At 36.6% G+C, this 20,624-nt stretch overlaps 3 protein-coding genes across 3 annotated transcripts in view; all 3 read right to left on the reverse strand.

Moving 5' to 3' along the window:
- Nucleotides 1-2,911, reverse strand: part of igf1ra (insulin-like growth factor 1a receptor) — an 88,990-nt gene extending 86,079 nt beyond the window's left edge. The window contains exon 1 of the mRNA XM_044123685.1: nt 1,681-2,911. Coding sequence (XP_043979620.1) covers nt 1,681-1,780 — 100 coding nt within the window. The 5' untranslated portion in view covers nt 1,781-2,911. The remainder of the gene's footprint in view (nt 1-1,680) is intronic.
- A 2,878-nt stretch (nt 2,912-5,789) lies between these two features.
- Nucleotides 5,790-9,821, reverse strand: LOC122835011 (high-affinity choline transporter 1-like). Its single transcript, XM_044123686.1, has 6 exons — nt 9,814-9,821; nt 8,877-9,025; nt 8,584-8,730; nt 8,192-8,345; nt 7,784-8,001; nt 5,790-7,702 (listed from the first exon to the last, which is right to left on the reverse strand). The coding sequence occupies exons 2-6, from the start codon at nt 9,015-9,017 to the stop codon at nt 7,187-7,189; spliced, it is 1,176 nt and encodes a 391-aa protein (XP_043979621.1). The 5' UTR covers nt 9,018-9,025; nt 9,814-9,821; the 3' UTR covers nt 5,790-7,186.
- A 4,150-nt stretch (nt 9,822-13,971) lies between these two features.
- On the reverse strand, nt 13,972-20,504 carry cfap161 (cilia and flagella associated protein 161). The gene is made up of 8 exons (XM_044123697.1): nt 20,238-20,504; nt 18,280-18,369; nt 17,979-18,196; nt 17,824-17,905; nt 16,021-16,056; nt 15,807-15,929; nt 15,643-15,716; nt 13,972-14,238 (listed from the first exon to the last, which is right to left on the reverse strand). Exons 1-8 carry the CDS (start codon nt 20,307-20,309, stop codon nt 14,094-14,096), a joined length of 840 nt encoding a protein of 279 aa, XP_043979632.1. The 5' UTR covers nt 20,310-20,504; the 3' UTR covers nt 13,972-14,093.
- Nucleotides 20,505-20,624: the final 120 nt, after the last annotated feature.

The following is a 20,624-nucleotide window of genomic DNA, read 5'->3' on the forward strand; positions in this document are numbered from 1 at the left end:
AAATAATTTAACAGCTTAATTACAGTTTAAATTAAATGGTTTTGTTTTGCTTCTTTTTTATTTCCCAATTTGACAAAGTACAGTGCTTTCCACTATGGGAATTAGGTCTCCTTTTGGCGTCGCAAAGATGATAACTTCTATCACTTTTATAGCTAAAAGTAATGCTCTACACCAATAAAATCATGTCCCAAATGAATAAACGCCCAGTTTTTGCATAATCCTGAAAGAATTACAGACTTTTTAAGTCTCAACTTTCTCACCAAGTCCTTTTAATTTAAAATATAAAACCTGTAGTTTACCATAATTTTATGGTAGATATTTCTACAGAGAATAGGCTTTAAATCTTTTGGAAGACAAAATCAAATAAGTAAGAAGGAATAACAGAAGGAAGAAGTAAAGGTAAAACACAAGGAACACAGGAAAAATACAACAAAGACGGAAGTAGAAATGGACTCGAGGAAGGAAGAAAGGAAAAAATAAATTAAGCATGCAAGGAAAACACAAGCAAGGAAGATAGGCTGCCAGGACAAAAAGAAAGGATGGACCTGGGGAAATAGGGAAGAAAGAACACAAAGAAGTAAAGTAGAGATAATCTGTGAGGACAAGAAAGGAAATAAGAAAGACGATAGGAAGAAATTAAAGAAGACAGATAAAAGGAAGGAAGGAAAATAATAAAGGGCACAAGGAAAGAAAGAAAAATGGAAGACAAGTCATGAAGAAAAGTGACTGCATATGAACCCTGCATCACTCAAAAACGGTCAACTACTATAAAAGTGGAAGCCCTGCTTTTAAAAAGTGGATCAACAACTTGAAGAACTTAAAAAATGTGTAACACGTTGATTAAGCCCATGCTTAAATTTGGCTTAGAAGGTGAAATCACGAAAACGTCCCAAAATACGTGTTGTCCCCCAGTGTTTTCTAGCTGTTTTACCAGTGTGGCATACCCTGCTATAAAATGTTTCCATAACAAAGTCAAAAATTGTCCATGTCTATGACTGAAAGCCACCATCCGTTCCTTAAGCTTAATTAGCACAGAGCACACAGTGTTAAAGCTGAGGTGGAAAACAAGCTGCGCTCTGAAGCTGCTCTAGTTTAAAGATTTAATTGACTGGCGCACAATAACAAGAGGCTAACTAGCTTTCAGATATAGTTTTTAATGGAAGATAAGTGTAATTTTCTTCGCCTGTTTTTTCAGCCATATAAGTTTTAACTTAAAAAATAACAACGCTCATAGGATTGTCTGAATCGTTTTGTTGTTGTTTTTGCGCAGCGACGCACTACGAAATGCAAAATGGCCACATGGTCGTAGTAACCTTCAGCTCTGCTCTCTGTATCCATCCCTCTGACTTCTGCGCGTTCAAAACAATGAGTCGGGAGCGCTGCTGGATTCCCTCCCTTTGGGTTCACATTTATAAGAATGCATGAACATATAAAATAATATGTATTTGGGTTATCTATGGGCACTCTCCGACACATGGCGTAAATATACTGCTTTAATAACAGGCGCGCGCCGCGGCTACACTGGCGTATTTAATTAAAATGATCTTAAAATAATAATTTATTCACTGTTGACACATAAAAAAAACTGTTTACATTATATTCCTCGCAAAGATGACAAGCTTTCAGACATATTGAGAGCGAAGAAATAAATTATAGCATTTACACTATCAAAATACTTACTCTCTCCATGAGTGGATCGTACGCAGACAGAAGAAAAAAACAGCAGCAAACCCCAAAACAAGGTCAGGCTACCCATCGATGTTTCTGCTCCCTCGTTCATTATTTTCCTTTCAAAAAACGCAAAAAATAAAAATAAAACAAAATAACAGGTTCGTACACGTCCACCCCTCGCAAGAGATCTTGCACATTAAAATAAAATCAGAAATTGAAAAAATAAAAAAGGAATAATAAATGTCTGTAGCCCGAAAGGCTACTCTTTAGCAGCCTCCAAAAGTGCGTTTTTTATGTAGAGCTAGTTGAAAATATAAATAAATGCGATTTGATTGAAGAGGGGAGGCGTTTTTGATCGAAAAGAAAAATCCCAAAAATGCAATCTGCTATTTTTGCCCATCACTGTACACTTTGGCTGGTGTGGTACACGAGCCAGTGATTTTCCTGGATAAATGATGGTAATCCCCATCTTCATTCTCCATCTCTTAAAAACAGCAGTGCGCCTCCAATGTGTTAAGGCCTAGCGTGGATGATAAAAACACAAGTCTGCCTAGATTTTTTTTATTATTATTTATTATTCCACAAGCAGCCCAATAAATCGTTCACAGCATTCCACTCGTGAACAAGACTGAATGATGAAGAGGAGGGTGAAAAAAAACACACGGACAGATCCACAGGGGTGGTGGCTGAGAGGGGCTGAAAAATGAATGAAAACCCCCCCGTTTTTGCCTATGCCATCCAGCAAGCACAGGTTATAGTAAGATCCCCGCAGAGCAGTTCCGCCTCGGTTTAAAAACCAAATTTCTCCCGTTAGCTCCTCTTGGACTGATCCCCTCCGTCAGTCTGTGTTTGCAGCTGAAAGAAAATACCAGACTTGTGCCACGCAAGAGAATGGATCTCCAGCTAGACGACCTCGGCTGGGGTGGGAGGGAGAGCGTGGCCACGCAGTTGCCTTTTACGAGTGATTCTTCTTTTTTTGCTCTTATCCCCACACCAACGTGAAAAAAAACGCAGGAAAAAAAAAAAAAAAGTCCGGTTGCGCGTAAAGTCCAGAGGATGAAATGGTTCTGACTCGCCCTCGGTTAGCGCAGGCTGTTGCGGGTTTCAGCCCCTCCGTGGAATCGCTGCTCCAAACAAGAGTCGGCGTCTCTCACACAGAAAACACATAGCTTTACGGATAAAGTGGGAGCGTCGTGAAAACCCGGAGTGGATTCAGATCCAGTTCCCAAAGAACACCACGCCAAACGGAAAACAGCACAGGTACAGTTGGAAAAAAAAAAAAAAAATAGACCATCGTCAAAAGATTCTCTATCTTTCGTTACTTATGTCAAAAAGTGATAATTATAGATATTCATTACTGATAGAGTTGAATATTTCAAACTTATTTCTGGTCATTTGAAAGAAAAATCATTGACACGCTCAGCAAGTAGGGAACCCACAGTATTGTCAAGACAAAGATGAGAGACACCAGACCCAACAAGGCAGATGACCTGAAGGCAGTTATCAAAGCTATCTGGGCTTTCATTACAACTCATTGTAATGAGTGATACGACTCAGCAGTTATAAGTTGATCGTGTCCATGCCATGCCGCATTGTTGCAGTTATTAATATAAAGGTGGCAAAACCAAGTATTAAATGTTAAGAAATGAACCTGGCAATTCTGTTTAAAATATCATTCTTATACTGATTCTCTGTAATATTAGAGTTTTCTGAAACTCTCAATATTCAATCAGTATTACACAATCAATTTAAATTATATACGACTTAGTGCCCCAGTACAGCTTTATGTGGAAAACTTCTGTTGCATGACAAGAAGCAGATCTTACCATTATGAACTATATAGACAAATTGTCTCATATTGGCTGCATTTTGTCAGTAAAGCATTCACCTATCATCTAACACTGATTTGGAACTGCAAGCACAAAATATGTATAATTGAGTATAGTCTCATCTTAATTATTAAATCAGAGTGGGCAGCTTTTTACAAAACACTGATGACTTAAAGTTAAAACTAACATTATTATTTACATTTGTTAATCAGAGATCATTAAAAATATGTGTTGCATCTTTGCTTTGCTTGCAAATAATGCTAAGCTTTCCTGTTTTTCTTGGTGTTCACTGGCAATTTGTGGTATGCTACCCTTTAGCCACTGGATGTCCAGGTTGTGTCCAGCAAGCTGTGTAGAAAACATAGATTGCTGAAAGGTTAGGGAGAAATGTTGGTCTGATTAGTAGAAATGTTATTCATACCACTTTGGGTGGGGCAGCTCTCATACACACTCACTCTTAAAGTAATTTCAGAACCACTAATTAACCCAGCATGCATGTTTTTGGACAGTGGGAGGAAGCCCCACAGCCACTACTGGCTGCGTAATTTAAAGCAGAATAAATGGAGAAAGTTGGAAGGCAGGGGACATTCCTCTAATTTAAAAGAAGTTTATTTGGTCAGTAAACAAGGCTTCTACAAATACAGAACTGCTTTTGTTTCACACATGACAGAACAAGAAATCCCCAGATTTAATTTCAGCTCTAATTGACAAAGCTCTTGTTTATTCACATAAAAACTCGGGAGAAAATAAAACAACCTTTCATGACCTTCTTCTATTTTTATTGTAACAAATTTTTAAGGCATTCTTTCAACTACTGCCTTCTGAAGTTTTTTTTTTTTTTTTTTTTTATATAACTGTAAATCCTAATTATAGTTTTACCACTGAGCTCAACCTGGTCAGCAGGTAGAGGATTTTATAGTATGGTGTGACAATGCTTTTAATTGGCTGAAGTTTTCCCCATGAGCTTTCTTTACTTTCTCAGTAGTGAAAATAGACAATGAAACGTTCATAATGACCTGGCTGTTAGAAGAGATGACCGATTGGTGTGTAAAAACTAGATGGATCTAAAAAGTCTTGTCTGACATTTTGCTGTCAAATTTTTTGAGTAAAGTTGTTTCTTCAACAATCAGTTTATGTCTAAGGAATTTGGCTTCATTCGCTGCATGAATAAAGATCTAATCAGGTGTTGTTTTTTTGTTTGTTTGTTTATTTATAATGTTTTCATATGAATATAACAACATTCTCTTCTAAAAGTATAAGAAAGGAATAAATAAAAGTGATATAAAACTTTAGGTAGAAAATAATGCTGTTCATTGAAGGTGAGGGGGGAAAAAATCCAAAAGGGAGCAAGTAACAACATTCTCTTCCTGTAGAAAATAGAATTGTTTTGTGAATTTGGTTTTATCCACTGCTCTTTTAAACAGTGCAGGTTTCCAATTATTCTTCACCACAGCTAATGCTGCTAGCTGTGATGTTCTTCAGTGAAAAAAATAGGAGAAGCATACTCCGCATTGTATTATAATGAGTACATTACTGTTTTTTTCCTGTTTGGGGAACTCTGCTGCCAGCTTCTGTATATTAATACACATGAGATGTAAATATTGATGTGTAATACCTTATACATTGCAGAGATGTCTTGCAAAGTCTTTTGAAAATTGAGTTATTTTAAGAAAGACTGAAAGTAAAATTTTGCAGTAGCTGGTAGGTCCATTTCCATTTTACAGTATTGCTATAGAAAAAGCAAAGTGGAAGATAACAGCTTTATTAAATTTGGAGAATTTTGTTCGGAAAAAAATATAAAACATTTTCAACACAGAGTAATTTAATGCACAGAATACACTGAAGTGACACTGAAAACCCTCCACAGAGGGGTGAAGGAAAATCTGGCATGGATCTCTGGCTTCAGCGGAGTCGGGAACTGCCAACTCTGCCTTCATCCCTCATTTATTCTCCCACACAAACAGCAGAGACAGCGCACTGTATTCATTTTGATGCCTCCATCCCCATACAGGTTTGCACATAGATGTTATTTTCAAAAGATGAGAAAACCAGTCAACGAGTCAAATTTTTAGATCGCTTTTTACTGTCTCTGACCCTGAACCTAGTTAAAAATAGCTGTCATAGTTTCCATTAGTGTTTCGGTTATGCCCCCTGCTGCTCGACCAAGCACATTACAAAAAAAACCCAAACAAACAAACAAACAAACAAACAAAAAAACCGAAGATAAATATCATTTTCAACTGATCTCGGGCAAAACGAAAAAAAAAAAAAAAAAAAAAAAAGAAGCAGTTACAAACCAAGTCAATAATGTACAAACAGGAATAAGAAAAATAAAGAAATTATGAAGTAGAAAATGTAAATATAAACTGCACAGAAAAAAAATTCATGTTTACAGTAATAAGAATGTCCTTACAGTCATGCAGACAAATTTTGAGCATATTGAATTTATTTTTGTGTATGACATCTAATATCATTATTATTTTTTTACATTGTACTTTGTATGTATAGTAATCTGAATATACCAAATCAAATCTTATTTGTATAGCACTTTTCAGCAACAAGACATTTCAAAAGTGATTTACATCATAAAAACACAAAAATACAAACTCATAGCACACACAGTCAACAACTGAAGCATTAGATTTTGTCAAGTCCCATTGTTACTTATCAGGTTGTTAAACATAATCAATGTTTCATTCATTCATAAAAGCTGGCAGAATCAATGAATTCAATGTCAATGAATGACTTGAACTGTCAAGATGTTTGGCACAAAGAAATTAACACTTAGTGTTCCCTAGTGAAAGCAGCGAGGTACGTTTTGTTTTGTTGTTTGTATTGTACGTTTATGTTTTGTATTCTAATATTTGTATAAGTTTTAGTTTTCACGGTGACTGAGGTGACTGTGATGATCATGGTGGATCTTCATCAAAGAAAATAAAACGCTAAATTCATCCGTCGAGACTGGCTGAGTAATTCAAGTGCTGGGGAGCTGCTACACATAACAATGCTCATCTCGTCTGATGCCTAAAACCCAGTAATGTCAAGTTAAGAGTCAGAACTTCATTGTTTTTGTTTAATAAGAAACCAATGAGTAACAAGTATCATGTAAAAAGCAAATTTCCTCCTTTCTTACTGATTTAAAACCAGAGAAATATCTTGTCCATTGCAATGGGTGTAGGGTCTGAGGGTATTAATTGTGATAAAATTATGTAATTAATTTTGCTGCTCAATTTAATGGGGTTCAGTTAACAAAAACATAAGCCCTAAAACCAACTGGGAATTTCAATGAAAACATTAGACATTGGTGTTTGCAGGTACTTTCTGTTCAGTCTGACTGACCTTAAACTGGAATGTTTGCAAAAACAAATCGACATATATTAGCTGAACACAGGTGCATGTAATAACTTTAGGGTTTTTATTTAACCTAAAAACACATTTAAAAAAAACTATGCTTTCTTTCTACTTTGAAATTATGTATTATATATCATGAATTCCTAAAACATGCACGGAAGTTTGTGTTTGGAAACTAGAAATTGGGATCGTTTATTCATTCAATGACTGCAAAACAGTTTTCTGTAAAAAAAAAAAAAAAAAAAAAAGTAACTATAGATGGAGTTGCCTTGACAAATCACAAAACCATCTGCAGCATGTTTAGGCTTATTCTTTAGGTTACATTGAAGTTTAGCTTAGAATTTAGTATTGAGAACTTGGTTAATTTCCTCTAAAGAGCCAGGTGCTTCAACCTCCTCTGTCTCATTCTTGTTTTTAAAAGCCTGCAGAAAATCCCAGGACTGTGGGATAAGTTCGTGCTTAAAAATCAAGTTCAGCAGACATGAGACTGCTAGAATACTTACCACAGAAAACAGCATGGCAATAGTTCTGTAAGGAAAGTACTGTATGATCACATTATTCTCCTCCCTCCAACCAGGGTACAGGAGAACAGGAGGGATCCCAAGTATGGGCTCCCCGCTCAGTCCACGCAGCAACAAACCCACCACGAAACCAGAAAAAGCACCATAAGTGTTTGCACGTTGGAAGTGGAGAACACAAACCAGCTGTGGGAAAATCACACAGTAAAGAAGATCTCCACTTAGAACCCAGAGAGCGAACACACTGTCGTCTCCAAAAGCCAGACCTGTTCCAGCCAGGCCCACGACCAGAACACTAATACGGATCACCCACTGGAGCTCCCTGTCTGAGGCCTGCAGGTGAGGAAGGACAATAGCAGATAAAAAAACCCAGTCTCTTTAATTAGAGTGAATTCAAATTATGTCTACACACACCGTTTTCCTCAAAGTCGTCTTGTATATGTTTTGTGTAAACATGGATGCAGAGGATAGCAGCGCCGAGTCCATGGAGGACATAACAGCTGCAGCTACAGAACCAATGCCTAGTACTGCCACCCATGTGGGTGTGAGATGTTGCAGAGCGAGAGGCAGGATCTTCCCTGCATCTCCACGCTCAAAAGGAGGGGGAAGACCGTATGCAGTCTGGTTCCAGTCTTAGGGAAAACAAGAGGGGGTTACCGAGGCAGACAAATACATGATGGGAATACAGAGCTGAGATTTTGGATACATTAAAAAGTGAAACAAAAAACAGACATATATACAGTGCTTTGAAATTTACCATGGTCAAGATTTAAAAGTGTAACAACGTGTATTGCTTTCTGATGTAATAGTGTGACAGGTCACCTGCAGCAGAAGCCATCACTCCAATGACAACTGAGGGGATTCCCATAATAAAAACTGTCAAAGCCGCAGCAAAGCAGGATATCTGAGCCTGAACAGAGGAGGCTGCCGAAAGAATTCTTTGATATAGAGCTTGATATGACAGTCCCCCTAAAGCCTGCAACACCAACAAAACAGGATTAGAAAATTAAACTACTTTACACTTATCACACCGACCATTTCTCACTTCATGCGAAGTGAAGCAGTATACATATAAATAATGTGTCTTCATATGCACTGTACTCTTCCTTAAATGAGAATTCAAAAGTAATTATCACATAAAATAGTTTTACTGAAAATTGTAGGTTATTTATGAAAGCCAAAATGTTATGATTTTATTGCACATAAATTTTTACCATAAGAAGCATCTCATCAACCCACTTTCCTGCAACTTCCAGGTCCAGGTGTCCCATCCATGCATGTTCGTTTGTTTGGTTGAGTGGGAGTGTTTGTGAGATGACAGTAACTGCTGGACTAAGAACCATAAAAGGAACACAAAGCCACTGAAAGAGAGAGAGAAAAAGGCCAAAATAAAATGACTGTCTTCCAAATTTTCGCTCAATCTGTAAGATCCCAGTTCCACATTTTTAGCTATTGCATACATCTGCTTAGTTCGCTTTTCATTCCCACTTGAGCTCAAAATTCTTTCCAAGCTGAAAAAAATAAAACAAAGCTGAATGATATCAGTGTATGCAACTGAGTAGAGACCCCCTAATAATGTGTAGACAATGGAGACAGCTGCTGAGATGATGATGGAGATGGTAGAAGACAGCCCAAGAATTATGCTCATTGTTCCACCTGAAAATCAAAACAAATCATCCACCAGTTTGTTTTAATTCCACAATATAGAATGTACTTTCTTAAAGCACCTAGAAACAGTGCAGAGAGACTGTCATAGCAATAGTAACCAGATGCAAGATCATTGGCAAGATTACAAAAGAAACATAAACCTGAAAACCAAAAGTGGTAAATAAAAAAAAAAAAGTATTTTATAAGTATATAAACAGAATTATAGGATAATTATTTTATTCACACTACACATCATGCCATTAAAATTCAGAAGAAGCTTTATTTACCAAGAGCAGCAAGGATACAGGCCACCCATAATATGTCACTCGCCAAAGCAGGAAGCAGGAGTGTCACAGTGAATGCTTTGCCATAGCGATTCTGAAACGGGTCCAACATTGTCACATAACGCTTTGATCTCATAGGTTTTGCAAAAAACAGTCCAGCTAAAGAAGGAACAGAGAGAAAAACAAATTTGGGCTTCAATCTTAAAGTCTGCTCTCAATCATGATCCTTCTAATTCGGGAGAGTTGTTTTAAAATTACTTTCTCATAGGTAATTCTTCTGACAGGGATGAAGGGTCAAGATAGCAAAGACAAAAAAAAGGAAATAATTTTTGTAGTTCCTGTTAATTAGTTCAGCAATATCTGTACAAATGAAAGTCTCTGGTTTTTAACTAATCTTATAGATTATACAAATATTTAGTGTTTTATGCTGCCGTATATAAACAGAATTATAGGATAATTATTTTATTCACACTACACATCATGCCATTAAAATTCAGAAGAAGCTTTATTTACCAAGAGCAGCAAGGATACAGGCCACCCATAATATGTCACTCGCCAAAGCAGGAAGCAGGAGTGTCACAGTGAATGCTTTGCCATAGCGATTCTGAAACGGGTCCAACATTGTCACATAACGCTTTGATCTCATAGGTTTTGCAAAAAACAGTCCAGCTAAAGAAGGAACAGAGAAAACAAATTTACAGCTTCAACATATAAAAGTCTGCTCTCAATCATGATCCTTCTAATTCGGGAGAGTTGTTTTAAAATTACTTTCTCATAGGTAATTCTTCTGACAGGGATGAAGGGTCAAGATAGCAAAGACAAAAAAAAGGAAATAATTTTTGTAGTTCCTGTTAATTAGTTCAGCAATATCTGTACAAATGAAAGTCTCTGGTTTTTAACTAATCTTATAGATTATACAAATATTTTGTGTTTTATGCTGCCTGCACAAAATATTTGGAAACATGTCTAGGGATCATGTACATGGACATATATATTTATATATATAATTATTCCAAAATAATTGTCTTTAGGGTGGAACTGCTATATATATATATATATATATATATATATATATATATATATATATATATATATATATATATACAGTGAAAGAATAAATGGAACTATAACAACCAAGTGGCAGGCATAGTGTACAGAAACATCTGTGCAGAATATGGACTGGAACCCCAAGATCAAAGTGGGAAACACTCAAGGTAGTGGAGAATGACCAGCTAAGATCCTGTGGGACTTCCAGATCCAGACAGACAAATGGTGAGGGCGAACCAACCAGACATAGTCGTGGTGGATAAACAACAGAGGAAAGCCGTTGTGGTGGATGTGGCAATACCAAGTGACTGCAACATCAGGAAAAAGGAGCACGAAAAACTAGAGAAATACCAGGGCCTAAGGGAGGAACTGGAGAGGGCCTGGAAGGTGAAGACCACAGTGGTGCCTGTGGTCATCGGGACCCTCGGGGCAGTCACTCCCAAACTGGAACAGTGGCTACAACAGATCCCAGGAACAACATCAGACATCTCAGTCCAGAAATGTGCAGTCCTAGGCACAGCCAAGATACTGCGCAGAACCCTCAAGCTCCCAGGCCTCTGGTAGAGGACCCGAGCTAAGAGGAAGAAGATGTGGGTGAGAAGGAATTTTGAATTTTTTTATATATATATATATATATATATATATATATATATATATATATATATATATATATATATATATATATATATATATATATATATGTATATATAACTGATATATATATAACTGATATATATATAAATGTATATCAGTTCCACCCTAAAGAAAATTATTTTGTTAATTACATGTTGATAGGAAACAACACCCTCTGAAAAAAACTCTGCTGTCACTGTGTCAGTGTGAAACTAAATGGTTAGCTCAGTCTTAATTTTCTATTGTTTAAGGGTTAGGTATGCTAGTTTTAAAGCACAGTCAAATTTGGAAGTATTCCAGTTACCTTCATTACTACAAGAGAATGGTTCTCAACTGTTTTCTGTCATACAAGGGATGGGTGCTAATAGTTGTTTCCTTGTCACGCAAGCTGACTGATAACACCCCAGAGTGTTTGATGTATTGTAAATCCAGGAGTTTACACCACTGACATTTGAAAATACAATTAAAACTGAAAATAATCAAATTTGGATACCCGAATTTGAATATATAATAAACCATATATGTTTATTATCAAATGCAGCTGATGCACAGAAGAATTTGCAGATGCGAAATGTTCTCATTCTGAAGCTAGAGCCAAAGGTAAATCTGTTCCTAAAATAGCTTATCTGTCTTGTTTTCTTTTTCTCACTGTTAAATGCATGTGTTTAAATAAAAACCTACATGGTGCCCTGAAGGTTAGAGGTCAGAAAAGGTTAATAAGGCGTAAATTGTTCAAATCTTTTGTAGTTTTTGGTAGGTTTGCTCTTATGTGTTTAATGAATCCAAAGCAGAAATAAAGAAAATAGCAGTGGCAAATGCTGCAAAAAGTGGAGGACTTTGCTTTGCATGGTGAATCCCTTCCATAGTGTTTGAAAGCCCAGGGGGGGCTTTTTCCTTTGAGCGCCTTATATTGTGTAAATGCGCTGTCCAACTGAGAGAGAAAGAAGGAAGAGGAATGGAAAACTACAGCACGTGCCTTTAGGAGGCTTATCTCGTCATTTTACTTCTTTTGCCATGTGATTTATCAAACAGCCTGCAACGACAGAAATTTCTAATATGCTCACTTTATGCTCCTTGACATAGTTGCCTATCACAGCGTGAATGGATAGCGAGTAATAACAAACCAGCTTCCCTCGGAGAAGAAAAGGAACATCAACAATAATTCACCTGTCTAAATCTGCTGCCAGATATGTATAATTATTTCTGTCAGTGACTGTGCAGGCTCTTCGCCTTTCTGCTCTATCCGTCATACGAGACTTATTTGGGAATAAATTATGTTTAACTCACCTCTCAGTAAAGAAGAGATCCCTCCTTGCTGAAACCTTGCTCTTAGGCACTTGAACTAGCTTGGCTAATTGTAAAAACTGGCAGGTCAGGTTGAGTTCAGTGCTCCGCCACAGTGCGTTGTTATTTAGTGCGCCTGTTCATATTCGCTGACGCTTCAGTTCGCCTTCATTATAAGTCTCTTCACAAGAAGAGTGATAGTTTACAAAAAGTTGCGTTGCTTAGTTCACAAAACCTAGACAAAACGGATATTTTGAGTACCACTCAAAGAAACGTTAATTTATTTTTTTATTTTTTATTTTTTTACTTGAATGCACCTCGCAGCTGGAGGCGATGAGACAGTTTGACTGCTACCTCCTATACATTTATAACTGGATTTAGCTAAATATTGTAATCACTGAGAGTAGTTTCGTCAGAGATACGCAGTATCCTTTCCTACTCACGCCAAACCTAATGCATGTTTTACCCTGGGTCTTGCACTGAGCTGAAAATAATAGTTCTTTAAAAGTATACCAAAGGAGGACAACCCATTATTGAGAGGGGGCGGTATTGTTTAAATATAAAAGTTTCTTTCATGATTATTTTGAGGGGGACAATTCTAGACTTTTCCCCTGGATCCCCTAGGATTTCTGTCCATGAGTGATACTCCATCCATGATGTCACAGCTGTAGTCAGGGGTGAGAATGTGTGAGACTGCGCCAAAAGTGAGAGCTGAATCACGTGTAGTTTTAACTTATTTGTTAATTTATGAAAAACACTGCATCTCTTTAAAGCTCCAGTTTCGGATATGGGCTGCATGGCAAACCACCCAGAGCAGCATCATGTGGAGAGCAACATGAGCTGCCTGAGCACCCCCCCTCCCGCTCTCACAACCGGAGGATCTGAATCTCAGCAGTGCCTAAAGCAGAGCACAATGAAGAACTTTGGGTGTGTTAGGGGAATTGAGGGATGCCAGAAAGATGGTTTGCCCAAACAGGCTATACCTGCCTCTGGCTCCACACACACACATATATAGAGATGAGAAAGAGAACAACAGACAAGCATTGCACGGCTTGGGGCGAAGTGCTTGCATTCCAAACTAATTATGCATTCCAAATTTACTACATGTACCAATGCAACTTTGTAAATTTGAACAGTATACTTACTTGTTGGATCTGGTATCACATGTTCCTCTACTGTTTTCGATAGATTCTCTATGGGGTTTAGGTCTGGTACACTTGCTTTCCAGTCAATGTGGTCATTTAAGGAGGTACTGTTGGCAGTGGGAGCTGATGCTGAGTCTTCCTAAAAAATGAAAGAGCCTCTACCTTACATTCAAAAATAGTTACACCTTGTCAGCAGAAGGAAGCAGGTAGTACTCTAAAATTTTCTGATTGGCTGCACTGACTTTTTACTATATTAAACACTGGGAAAAAGGTGAATAACATTGGTCTCAAAATCATCAATGACTACAGTTACCTGTTTGAGAAACATGAGTTTATTTCAGTTTATACCGAGTTAAGCAATTGCTCTGTGACTATATCTGTCATTAGTCAGTATATTCTAGATCAATTGCAATGGAAATATTCAGCTTCATTTTAATAAGGGAAGAGACAGTACATTTGACAAAGTGTTAGTGCTGGTTTGTGGATGGAAATATCATATAATCTTATCACGATGGTCAGAGTCCAGCCTCGAAGCTTCTTATGTATCAAGTAAAAGCTATGATTCAGTTAGAGAAGATAGTTTTTATTGTGGAAATTTCAGGTATTGTTTATGATGTTTGTGCACATTAAAATTAAATTGGAGGTAGTAACTCAGGGTTTAGGTGGGCTGCTGGACATGAACTTCTATAGTTGCAAGTGCCTCAGGAATAGAAGCCCTTCCCCAGCAGGATCAGAAGTACCCAGGATCCAGAAATTAACATCTTGTTCAGCTCTATGGGTGTCAAGGAATGTGTGAGCTACCACTTCATATTCTCTGCCGTAAGCTGTCCTGTAAGGAAAACAACTCATTAAACATTTGATAAGAGCAAAAATGTCTCAACTGCCAAACACAAATGTTTGGACTCACAGTATGACCCCTTATCTAAATTACATGCTGTACTTGCCTATCGTTTGTGCCAGTGAGTTATTTTCTTACTTAGTATGACTTAAAACTGCAGTATGTAACTTTAATAAGAAATATGTTTTGCTAAAACTATCATTATGCCGTGACAGTTTGCTATGAGCGAGATAATCTATGAAAAGATCAATCTCCTCCACATCTTCCCTGAGCCACAACTGCCGACTGAAAAAGTGCATTGCTCCCAATGAAAAGCAACCAGTCAGAGACAGGAGGATGTTGTAGTGTTGTCAGTCAACCTGGTGAATGGGCTGCTAAATGTGGTAACGGCAAAGAGACAACTCACTATTACAGGAAAATTGTTCATCCGCTGTCATCTGTGGCCATGCTAACTAGATTTTCTCATTCATGGCAGGCTTTTCTTAAGTGAGACAGTAGGGAGGGAGTAATGGAGATGAGCAGTGTGCACATTGGAATGATTGACAGCGCTAAGACTGTCCTTGTGGTTCTGATTGGTTGTTCATAGTTAGCACTGGGAGCACTGGGAGAAGGCAGAGGATCCTGTTTTTTTTCATTGATCATCTGTCTCATACTATACAGTCACAAAATAGTGGCGGTATAAACAGATATGTAAAAAAATAAATAAATTTATATAAGTTATATACTGCAGCTTTGATGAATGTGCAGTGTTCTTTTGAAGTTTCTTTGTACCACAGTTTACTCAATACTGTGGTACATTTATTGAATACCATCAAAGCATCATAACTCTCCAATCAGTTCAGATACACCTAGATTTTGTGAGAAGATGCATAAACCAACTAACGCTAAAACACCAAAAGTATGGGTGTACAGATGTGAGATATACATTAGTTTCAGCACATTTCCTTTGTACATCCCAATCAAATTCCACATTTGGGCACACCTTACTTTAGATATGCACATAGGTCCAAATAAGTCCTGTTATTGATTTGGGTCCCTTAGGAAATCATCTTCAGCTTTGCTGTATACTTTTCAAGGCATAACATAGTTATTCAATGTCAAATGACCTGATGTCAAATCAATATCTGAATTCAGAACTGTGGTTATTGCACAGTTCTGCCCTGGGCCATGTTCTAGATCTCACAATGTCTTTCACATTGTTAACAGTTTCCCTGTATGCTCTGCAAGTGTCGCCAAAGGGACCAGTATCTGAAGAATGTTTTTTTGTGTGAGATGATTCTGCAGTAGTAAAAGCTGGATTTTCACCAGCACTGTAAAACCACCGCCTGTAAAATATCAATATCCAATTTAGGTGAAGTTTATAATAAAAGTAAAAAAAATACAAAAATAAAATACCAGAGAAGCTTTTCACTCAGAACAGCAAGGCCTTCGTTTGTCATGGTGTGGACGACCAGCACCTTCTCGTTAGCCTGCAGAAATAAATACAGGGTTGTTTTTGTTTACATACCATCTCATATGGTGCCTTCAGTAGAGCATGTATCTAACTGTTAATAACTTACTGGAACTGGCAGACCCTCAGATTCAAATCTTTCTTGGGGGTCGAAGTGCGATATTTTCCACCATGACAAAGCGCTTAATGTCTCATCCAGATAAACATCTTGGAGGCCAGACTTCTTTGCAGTCTTAAAATTAAACACAATCCAATAGGTGATAGATGCACATGTTTTCATCTCAGTGATTTTCACTTAACATTTGTGATAAATGTGGATGTACCTTTAGGAAACGCGGTTTATCACTGGTCAAGTAAAGCTGAGGCAAAACATTAACAGAAAAAAAGCATGGGTTAAATGAAATTTTTAACATAGTGTTTAAGAAGAAGTATTGACTTTTTTTTTTTTACAAAAATTACACATTCACTATTTTATTTCTGAAATGTTCTTTTTTTTGTGTTGAGGAATTTTGCAAAGCACATTTTAATCTGCGATAAGAAAACTGTTGTAAATATTAGCTGATCCAGCCCACTTAGAAGGTAAGCTAACTTACTCTATAAAGAACTTGTTCTGTTCTGCACTACAGGGTTTGTAAAGCAGAGTAAACTCCTGTCTTTGTGTCTGACCGGTTGCTAAGAGATTACTCAAGGCTATCCTGCAGGTGGTGTACAACTAACTAAATCATGGATGAGTTCAAGTGCTACAACAGCCATTTGCAGGTGAAACGAAGGTTAATAGAAACTTTACTTGACTTCAAGTGTTAATTATTAAAAAAAACTTTTGTCACAAGGCACTTTGTTCTTGAATAAATTTGCTCACAAAATCTGCATTTTTCCAAGAACCTGAAGATAATTACTTTCCTGACAAGGCATTTTTCTTTATTAAGTTTGGTGTGTTTTATTAAGGACTACTCTCCTGAGATTTTTTTACATTATATTAAAAATATTACAGGAGAGTGTAGAAGAAAGAAATGAAATGAAGCTGCTTTTGTTTTAACTTACTTGACATGAAAGTACATAACTGACCAAAGTCATGTGTGATGTAAGTCAAACTGCACCCTATTATATAATCTGTGTTTTCTGTGTTTAACACAGAACAGGAAATGAACATTTTAAATTGATCTTATGTGGAAAGATTATTTCCTGAGGCAATAATTCACTAAACCACATCGTTCAGCTCCTTCTTAACACAACGTATGAGGACTGTACAGTATATTTGACCAGGTCAAAATTGGTCGCCGAAGTCAAATAAAAATTGTAAGTTATCTTGTTAAATGTACTAAAAAAGGTAGAGTAGAAGTCGGAATAACAGACATAAAAAACAGCACAATTTCCTTTTGAAACTGTAATATTGTGGGAGCTCAGATTAGATCGATTCTCTTGGTTAGTAATTTGCTCAAGACTCTAATGATCACAAACCAGTCCAAAACTTTAACTTTGGGGGGTTTTCTTTACTGGCACCCCAAAGCCAGTAAACTGCTACTAGGCATGACAGCTGTTTACAATATTGTTTTTCATGTCTGTTTTTACTTTTTCTTTTTTTTTTTTGCACGTGTTGCTATCTTGCTAAGGTTATTGCTTTTTGCAAAGTTTTTAATGGCCATTTTTAAAAATAGACATCTAGCATTAAATTCAACTGTAGAATTACTCATTGATTTTGACAACTAAATACAATCAGCTGAGCTGGTGTAGCAAGAATATTTTTAACACCTCCCACGATAGAGGGAATTTTACTACATTTATTGCAAGGTCGGATTTGCAATATGTGCAATTGAAGTTAATTCTTTTTTTATGAATAGACCGCACTGACTATGTATTCTCTATATGAATTGCCTTGCAAATGCCTTTAGAAAACATGTGCACTATGTAAATAAAATGGATTGAACTTAAGGATTTACAGTGCAAAATATTTTAGTTTAGGTTTGTAATGTTTTAACATTACATTCTTAAAACTTGATGACATTTATTGAATACCATCAAAGCATCATAACTTTCCAATCAGTTCAGATACACCTAGATTTTGTGAGAAGATGCATAAACCAACTAACGCTAAAACAAATAAACCCTCAGGAAAAGGTTTTACTTACTCCTTTGGCAAAGCCACTTGTTGTTCTGAGAGCAAAACTCTGGTCATAATGCAGAGTTGATTGTTCAGGACTGCCATCAACACTGCACCACACAGACAATGTCAGCTAGGTACTCACTCTTTAGTGTCTGTTGAAGTAATTTTCTGGGTGCTTACCTGGTGATGATAAAAGCAGTGCGAATGCAGGCTTGAATACCTTTTCCTGCGCTGACCCCACATGGCATCTTAATGCTCGGTGGAAATGTCTTTGTCAGATTGTCGACATTGGCGTTGATGCTGAGAGCGCTGTGCTCCCTGTCTTTTCCTCCCACGTTCACCAACATCACAACATCTCCAAAACGTAGCTCTCCATTGATTGTCGCAGAGAGATTCACCTGCATGTAGACAGACACCCTCATCACCACTGATGCCTGTAGTTCACTATTAGAGCTTTTAAATCAGCTGAGATTCATGTTACCGGACTCAAAATGTTTTGTTTGAGAAAGTCCACTTTCTGAGAAAGAAGCTCTCCCCGCTCCCTCTTGTTAAGAAAGTCTTTCATTGTATCCTGGAAAAAACAGTGGCATATGAAATGTTTCTCTACAAGCTGTTATTTACCACGACATCATCACAATATCTCAAAATAATCAGAGATTAGTTTTTGTTGCGAGAAACATGTGGCAACCTTTCTTCTGTCAGACTGCCAAGTGCACAGCGAGAGGTAGAGAACTATTTTTACCTCTGGTCAGCCCAGCATTTCACTGAAACTTCAAACCCTGAAGTGGTTCTTTGGTCAACGTTTGTTTTAAACTTTGGCCGGTCTTTTGCTTATATATGTAAAAACTCTATTGTGTTTTTTATGGTGTAAAGCACTTTGAACTGCTTTGCTAAAGTGTGCTTTACAAACAAACTTGATTTGATTTGACATATATTTCTAATTCCACAGACGACTTTTGTATGTTGTATGTGACTTGACTTTCAGATAGATGGTAAAATATTAAGCAACATAACACAGGGTTTTCAACATGAATAAGAAAAAAAACCTTTAAAAGTAGGAAACTTGAAGAGAGAAAGAATTCTGAACAAATCAACCGATTCACAAAGCTTTCCCTGCTCTCCCATGTTCTTCTCTTTTTTGAACACCAGCTGAATATTTTTTGTCATTATCAGGCAATTATGTTAACAAATCTCATCTAAATAATATATGATAATAATATAATAATAATGTGAATGGTCATTTTAGAACATTTCATTTAATTAACTATTTTTTAAAGTTATTGCTTGCTTTGGTTTGTATTCTCAAATAATAATTCTCCTTTAGATACCCTCTGAAAAGATGCAGCAGATATAGTTAAGCTCAAAATTATTTGTACTCATGGCATTGTCAAATTCAAAATAATTTCTGTTCTACTCAATCAAAAATGTATCACTGAGAATGAGGTAGATCTCTCAAGAATAATAAAATCCATTAAAAATCTAATTAAAAAAAAAACTATTGTTTTTATCAAATCTTTATTTTATTTTTTCTTCATTGTCTTTATCGTCTTCTTATTATTGTTAATATTTTATTAGAAAATTTCATGCTGTAGATTATTTAAGCCTTTTTTTCAATGAAAACACCTTTCTTTGCAAACAAACCCTTTTTATTGCTACAGAGCGTTTTGCATCTTTCCAATGAAAAGCTCCAAGTCATTGAAGTTGGAAGGCCTCTATGCCATCTCCACAGAAATTCTTTTAGCTTCAAGTCAGGACTGTTAACATCACTTCTAGTAAGAAGAAACGTGTTGGTCACATTTAAAGAAAATACTTTATACCTATATCATGCAAAAATGTTATACTTCATCATAATAAATGTTTAAGAACTTTAGGACCTTGACATGAATTAACCTTCTGCTTCCTGTTTTAACCTTAGGTCAATAAATTGATAAGATAAATAAATTGCCTTATATAGCCACTCAAGCGGATTATATTTAAAATTAAGGTGAATTCTAAAAGCAATTTGATGCACTGAATTTTATTCTGGGATGTAAAATTAAAGTAAGGTGATCACAAATGTACACTTAATATTTGTATCAGTAAAACATTTTCACAACTCGGTAAATCAAACTGAGTTTAAAAAAAAAGAAAAAGAAGAAGCAGTATTTGGGAGAAACTTTGATCATGCACAAATTAATTAATTGTTTAACTACCGTTTTACTTATCTTTTGCTTACCATGATTAGATGCATAAATGTGTACATCTAAAATGCAGCTATGAAAAAATGTAGCTACAAGGTTAACTTTAATGAAAATGCTAAATATAAAAATATGGAATAAATTAAAACCCTTAAATTTTAAACTCTTATTTTCATGTTTCTACACCCTTACTGATTTAGCTAAAATATGTCAACGTGTCGGCTAGCTCAGATAATATGTCCTCATTTTCATTTCTACAAACCTCTTTTAGGTGCAGCTCTTCCAACCAGTTTCCAGTTTTCACCTTAGGCTGATACAATCGCTGATAAGTCATTTTGACGATAGCTATAAAACCTTAACAAACACTCACAAACACACACCAGCCAGTATGCTAACAAATTTCGATAACCATAGTTTTCAGCTACACGCGGTTTCCATAGAGACGGTTTCCCTAGATACGAGCTTTAACCACGTCTCACCAGCTGTCGCTAGGGGGCGTGCTGGCATTACACAGGACATCAATCTTTCATGGCCTGCCTTCCAAACAATTAATTAGACAAAAATAAATACTGATCTGCAGCGTTCTAAAAACACAAATACGGTCATAAGATGTAATAAATACATAAAGTTTGATCAACTGCTGCAGCAT

The sequence above is a fragment of the Gambusia affinis genome, linkage group LG08, assembly GCF_019740435.1.
Source record: "Gambusia affinis linkage group LG08, SWU_Gaff_1.0, whole genome shotgun sequence".
Lineage (NCBI taxonomy): Eukaryota > Metazoa > Chordata > Actinopteri > Cyprinodontiformes > Poeciliidae > Gambusia > Gambusia affinis.